Source organism: Odontesthes bonariensis, chromosome 9, assembly GCF_027942865.1.
Source record: "Odontesthes bonariensis isolate fOdoBon6 chromosome 9, fOdoBon6.hap1, whole genome shotgun sequence".
In the NCBI taxonomy this organism is placed as follows: domain Eukaryota; kingdom Metazoa; phylum Chordata; class Actinopteri; order Atheriniformes; family Atherinopsidae; genus Odontesthes; species Odontesthes bonariensis.
In genome coordinates, this window is record NC_134514.1 from 14,713,195 (window position 1) to 14,719,194 (window position 6,000).

General features: G+C 40.4%; 1 protein-coding gene across 1 annotated transcript; it reads left to right on the forward strand.

Moving 5' to 3' along the window:
• Positions 1-1,926: 1,926 nt before the first annotated feature.
• Positions 1,927-5,671, forward strand: LOC142388803 (extracellular calcium-sensing receptor-like). Its single transcript, XM_075474363.1, has 8 exons — positions 1,927-2,024; positions 2,352-2,646; positions 2,754-3,043; positions 3,252-3,541; positions 3,905-4,110; positions 4,246-4,467; positions 4,568-4,691; positions 4,773-5,671. The coding sequence occupies exons 1-8, from the start codon at positions 1,966-1,968 to the stop codon at positions 5,669-5,671; spliced, it is 2,385 nt and encodes a 794-aa protein (XP_075330478.1). The 5' UTR covers positions 1,927-1,965.
• Positions 5,672-6,000: the final 329 nt, after the last annotated feature.

Consider the following 6,000-nt stretch of genomic DNA (forward strand, 5'->3'; position numbering starts at 1 on the left):
TATTTAGTTGATACCGCTCCATCTCACACATCAGCTCAGGCTCTTTCAGCAAAGTGACATTCCATGTCCCTAGAGCTAGTTTGCAATGCCAGGGATCAGCACGCCCAGGCCCCCGCCTTAGCCTGCCGCCCAGCTCACACTGCACCTGACCTCAAATATCCTCCCCTTGAGTGGTGGGCCTATGTGGAGGTGGCTTCCTGATTCTTCTTCGGGCTGAGCCCAATCGAGCCTTGGCCACCAGACACTCCCTGGCGAGCTCCACGCAAAGGTCTGGCTCCAGGGGGAGTGCCCTAGTTTTCCTTTTCTGGGCAAAGTGACTGTTGTTGTCTGGTGCCTCTCCATCGAGGTCTTTGAATCGCTCTTAGTCTGACCCTTCCCCTGTGACCAATTTGCCATGGGAGAGCCTACCAGGGGCTAGCACTCCTGTACACATAGCTCTCAGGATCATGGGGCAACTCAAACCCCTCCACCATGTTAAGGTGGCAATTCTACTGAGGAGCTTGTTAAACTGTTACTAACCAAATTACTTCTCATCACGTAACTGGCTAACAAAATGTTCTTGTGAAAAATAAATTGCCAACTATTCAATTAGGCTGCCACCTTTTGGATATTTTGCTGAAACTGTAGCCGCAGCATAGTCCTTTCTGCAAATAGGCTGACCGCAGTCAACAAGCTAAATATTGGCCAATATCAATTCTAGGCCAATATATATCTGTGCATCTCTAGAAGTAACATTATTTAGTTATGGTTGCAAAACAACAATGGTATGCCAACATAACACTCTTTTTTACAACATTAATGTAAATCTCATGGACGTCGGTTTCTCCTTGCTTCTGTTACATGTAAATACAACCCATTATGATGAAAAACTGTCTCTTTTTGGTTGGCTTAAAAAAAGAACATGACTAATGAAAATTATCAAGGTTTGGGCTAAAAAAAACATTCTCTATACAAAATGACTGTACCGTAATGGGCACCATTATTACAATTCACATGTAGTTGCTCTCAATATGACTAGAGGTCACTTATTCTTTTAATGTAATTACTGGTAATATCTGCCTGCATGAAAAGACATCATATAGGCACATTTTGGGATGGAGTACACAGTGTGTGAAGGTTTAAAGGTTTTTACACCTTCACTTTGATAATGGAACAGTTAATAGTGTCTCAAAAGATTACTTAAGGTGTGACATATAAGGTCAATAATATTTCAGGTGCATTCATGTTACTTTTTTGATATGCTGTCAAGCTATATGTTAGCTGGGTGAGGACAAATAAATGTAATCAGACCAGTTTTTGCTTGAAAGTACAGAGTTTATCTGTTATTTTCGACTGTTGAACTCTCATTAGATGCACCTAAGGTTAAAAAGCTGTTAAACTTTAACAAAGACCTCAGGCAAGGTTGACATGTGAATCTTGTTGTGTATACAAACAAAGGCAGGGTTGCTCTTGCAAAGTTTAACTATAATATAAATACAAAATAAATAAAAACATTAGGATAGAGAAAAATAATTCTATAAACTTTCATTGAGAGTGGTAGATAAACAAGAATTCAAAGGAGAAAATTACACATATAGGAAAGTAGATATATACATAACATAGAATTTAAAATATATAATCAAATATCACTAGGGGGAGTTTCCTCTCTGATAAAAAACAGAAGAGGTATATAAACTGAATACAATTCACTTAAACTCACATACAGACTTTTGAGGGATGGAGATTCAGGTTATTTTACTTGGCTTGAGATTGGCTCTGAGTTTGTTTGAGGTGAACTCAGTTGTTACCCTGAATGGGTCTCTGACTGGTCTGACTCAAAGGACTGGGCCCACAGAGGCTGGGACTGATGGATTCAGCACTCAAACTTCATCTGTGAAATGTAACCTGCAGGGTACTGCTCGTTTACCAGCATTCTCAAAGGATGGAGACTATGCTATTGGAGGTGTTTTTTCCCTCCACTACAACATGCACACAACGATTCATTACTACACCACCAAGCCTGAGCCACCTCGGTGCACAGGGAGGTTAGTCAGAGGAGGAGGTTATGGAAGCAGGATGATAGACCTGTATGGATAGAAATGTTATCTTTGCAATGTACAGTCATCCTGCAATGTTTCTCTGTGTGTTGAAGAAAAGGTTCTTGTTTTTAAAAAAGTATGTTCTTAGACTGTAACCAAATTATGAATATTTAATTTCCATTTTGTGTTTCTTAAAAATATGTGAACAACTTATTTATAAATATGAAGAAAAATAAACATTAAAATCTTAATTTTGGTTCACAGAAGAATTTCAGTCTAAATCTCATCTCTTGTTATTTTATGTAGACTTAAGCATTCATATGTTTGTTACAGCATTAACAGGCGTGAACTGCGCTTCTCTCGCGCTATGATATTTGCCATTGCGGAGATTAACAACAGCACAGAGCTGCTGCCGGGCATCAGGCTCGGTTATCAGATCCATGACTCGTGCGCCTCAGTGCCAGTGGCCGTCCACGTGGCATTTCAGCTCTCGAACGGCCAGGACCCCGTGTTTCACCCCGGTGAAAACTGTTCCAGATCTGGTATGGTGATGGGTGTTGTTGGTGAGTCTGGATCCACACCATCCATCAGCATGTCGCGCATCATCGGGTCCTTTAACGTTCCTCAAGTAAAGCATTTAATTTAGGCCTACTGCACTTTTTTTTCAAAGAGAATGACGATGTTTTTGTATCTTCTTAGAAATAACTACCGTGTTTTCTTTTTCTTATTTTGTAGGTGAGCCACTTTGCCACATGTGCCTGCCTATCAGATAAGCAGCAGTACCCGACTTTCTTCAGAACAATTCCCAGCGACCAGTTCCAAGCTGAAGCGCTGGCCAAGCTGGTGAAACATTTTGGCTGGACTTGGATAGGTGCTGTCCGGTCAGACTCGGACTATGGCAATAATGGCATGGCGTCTTTTCTGGAGGCAGCTCACAGAGAGGGAATCTGTGTGGAGTACTCTGAGGCTTTCTTTCGCACCAACCCCCGCAGCAAGATCAAGAGAGTAGCTGATGTTATCCGCAGGTTACTGCATCTCTGATTTAGCTTGTTTACACTGTTTTAACACTATGCTCAGTTATAACATATTATTTCCAAAAAGATAACATTGGAAATTGGTCAAAAATTTGGTTAGTATTTCCTCTTGTCATGCCAAAAAGGAAAAAAAAGTTATACTTATTTTTAATAAAAGAAAAAAAAAAGTTTAGTTAAGGATGATACGATGTCTTTCCAGGTCCACTGCTGTGGTTGTTGTGGCTTTCACAGCTGGTGGAGACATGAAGGTCCTATTAGAGGAGCTGGCCAGAGACCCTCCACCACCTCGTCAGTGGATAGGCAGTGAGGCCTGGGTAACAGACCCACACTTGCTAAGGTTTGGTTTTTGTGCCGGGGCCATCGGATTTGGCATTCAGAAGTCTGTGATCCCAGGTCTGAGAGACTTCCTGCTGGATCTGTCTCCCTCTGAAGTGGCTGCCTCCCCACTGCTAACTGAGTTCTGGGAGGATGCATTTAACTGCAGGCTGGGTAAAAGTGAGAAAGTTACTTTGATTGGCATACATATCTCATCATAAGCTGCTATGTTTGTTTGTCAAGCAGATATTTCTGTGTAAGAAATATTAACACACATTTTTACCTGAATACTGAATCTAATTCATGGGACTGTGACTTAAAGAGATGTATCATTCTTTGGATTTTAAACATGCTGTTTTCGATCAAAGTTGTGAAATTTTGCATGTATGTATGTATGTACACATTTGAAAATGTGACCTTGTATGAGTGATTCTTATTAACATGAGTCTGGATAAATAAATGTATAAGAAGATGAACATTAATGCAATGTAACTTTCTGGATTCAAGCCATCTGCCTCTCTCTCTGTCTGTCTGCAGGTGCAGCTGCAGGTGAGAATGTGTGTGATGGAACTGAAGACATAAAGACGCTCCAGAGCGCGTACACTGAAACATCTCAGTTGAGAATTACTAACATGGTGTACAAGGCTGTTTATGCAATAGCACATGCCATTCACAATGCAGTGTGTCAGGAAACAAATTTCACAATTAACTGCGACAAACACAGCAGGTTGGAGTCCAAACAGGTCAGTGGAAATGAAAAGTGAATCACTATATCTATATGTGTATATATATACATTGCTTTAATTTAAATCTTGATTTTTTTTCTCTATTATGTAATTTCCCTCTCCTTTTTTCTGTATTTTATCTAATCAATTCAGGTTTTAACTGAGCTGAAGAAAGTCAACTTCTCCCAGAATGGTTATGATGTGTCATTTGATGCAAATGGAGATCCTGTTGCTTTTTATGAGCTGGTCAACTGGCAGAAGACTGAGGGTGGAGTTATTGAGTTGGTAACAGTAGGGTACTATGATGCATCACTGCCGATGGGCCAGGAGTTCCGTATCAACAGGAACCTGTCCTGGATGGAGGGTGGCACACGAGTAATGATCCTGATGATGAACAGTTTAGCAAAAGAAACGTTGGTGAACTGCTTCACATCATCTGTGTTCATCTATTGTTTTGCCTGTGTCTCTGTGACAGGTGCCGGTGTCTGTGTGCACTGAGAGTTGTCCTGCAGGAACTCGTAAAGTGTTGCAGAAAGGAAAACCCATCTGTTGCTATGATTGTATACCATGTCCTGAGGGAGAGATTAGTAATGCTACAGGTAAGATAAAATATCTCCATGTATATCTGCTACATGAAATATATGAATGATGTTTTCAGCACTTTTTGATGTATTTTTCAGATTCTCCTGATTGTATCCCGTGCCCCAGAGAATTCTGGCCTAATGCAGAGAGAAACGTTTGTTTCCCCAAACCTGTGGAGTTTCTTTCCTTTGATGAAGTCCTCTCCATCATCCTGGCTGTATTCTCTGTGGGTGGCGCCTGTTTGGCCATCATAACAGCAGCTGTTTTCTTTTGTCACAGAACGACTCCGATTGTCAGGGCCAACAACTCTGAGCTGAGCTTCCTGCTGCTCTTCTCTCTGACTCTGTGTTTCTTATGTTCTCTAACTTTCATCGGAACACCATCTGATTGGTCCTGCATGCTCCGACACACAGCGTTTGGCATCACCTTTGTTCTCTGTATCTCCTGTGTACTTGGGAAAACTATAGTGGTTTTAATGGCCTTTAAAGCCACACTTCCAGGTAGTAATATGATGAAATGGTTTGGTCCACCACAGCAAAGACTGACTGTAGTGTTTTTCACGTTCGTTCAAGTTTTAATATGTACAGTTTGGTTGGTACTCAGCCCTCCCTTTGCAATGAAAAATCTAACCACTTACAAGGAGAAGATCATCCTGGAATGTGCATTAGGCTCTGCTATTGGGTTCTGGGCTGTACTCGGGTACATTGGCCTTCTGGCTGTCTTTTGCTTTGTGTTGGCTGTCCTAGCTCGGAAACTTCCTGATAATTTTAATGAAGCCAAGCTGATCACCTTCAGCATGCTGATATTCTGTGCAGTCTGGATCACCTTCATCCCAGCATATGTCAGCTCTCCTGGGAAATTTACTGTGGCAGTGGAGATATTTGCCATTCTGGCCTCCAGTTTTGGACTCATTTTGTGTATTTTTGCCCCAAAGTGTTTCATCATATTGTTTCAGCCAGAGAAGAACACAAAGAAATATTTAATGAACAAAAATTAATTGAAGTACATCTGAAGTTTGTAAGTATGACAAGGTGATGATTATTAGATGGATATTGTAATATAACAGGAAATTCATACATTTTATGGAATTAGTAAATTCTTCATAATTAATTCTGAGCAGAACTGAAATTATAAGTAAATACTTAAAAATACTCATCCACGTTTCTAAGTGCTATCTTTATCTATAATATTCTTATTTAACAAACAGGTTTTCATATGTGAACCATTTTAAATGAAATGGAAAGGATGAAATATACTGTGGCTGTTGATCATTTAGTAACCTTTTCTAACATTTAAAAGCTTTACATAGAGAAGACCAAAGACATC

Coding starts and splice junctions, on each gene's coding strand:
- LOC142388803 (XM_075474363.1), top strand. CDS start 1,966: ATGCACACAACGATTCATTACTACACCACCAAGCCTGAGCCACCTCGG. Junction 2,025..2,351: donor CCACCTCGGTGCACAGGGAG/GTTAGTCAGAGG, acceptor TGTTTGTTACAG/CATTAACAGGCGTGAACTGC. Junction 3,542..3,904: donor TGCATTTAACTGCAGGCTGG/GTAAAAGTGAGA, acceptor GTCTGTCTGCAG/GTGCAGCTGCAGGTGAGAAT.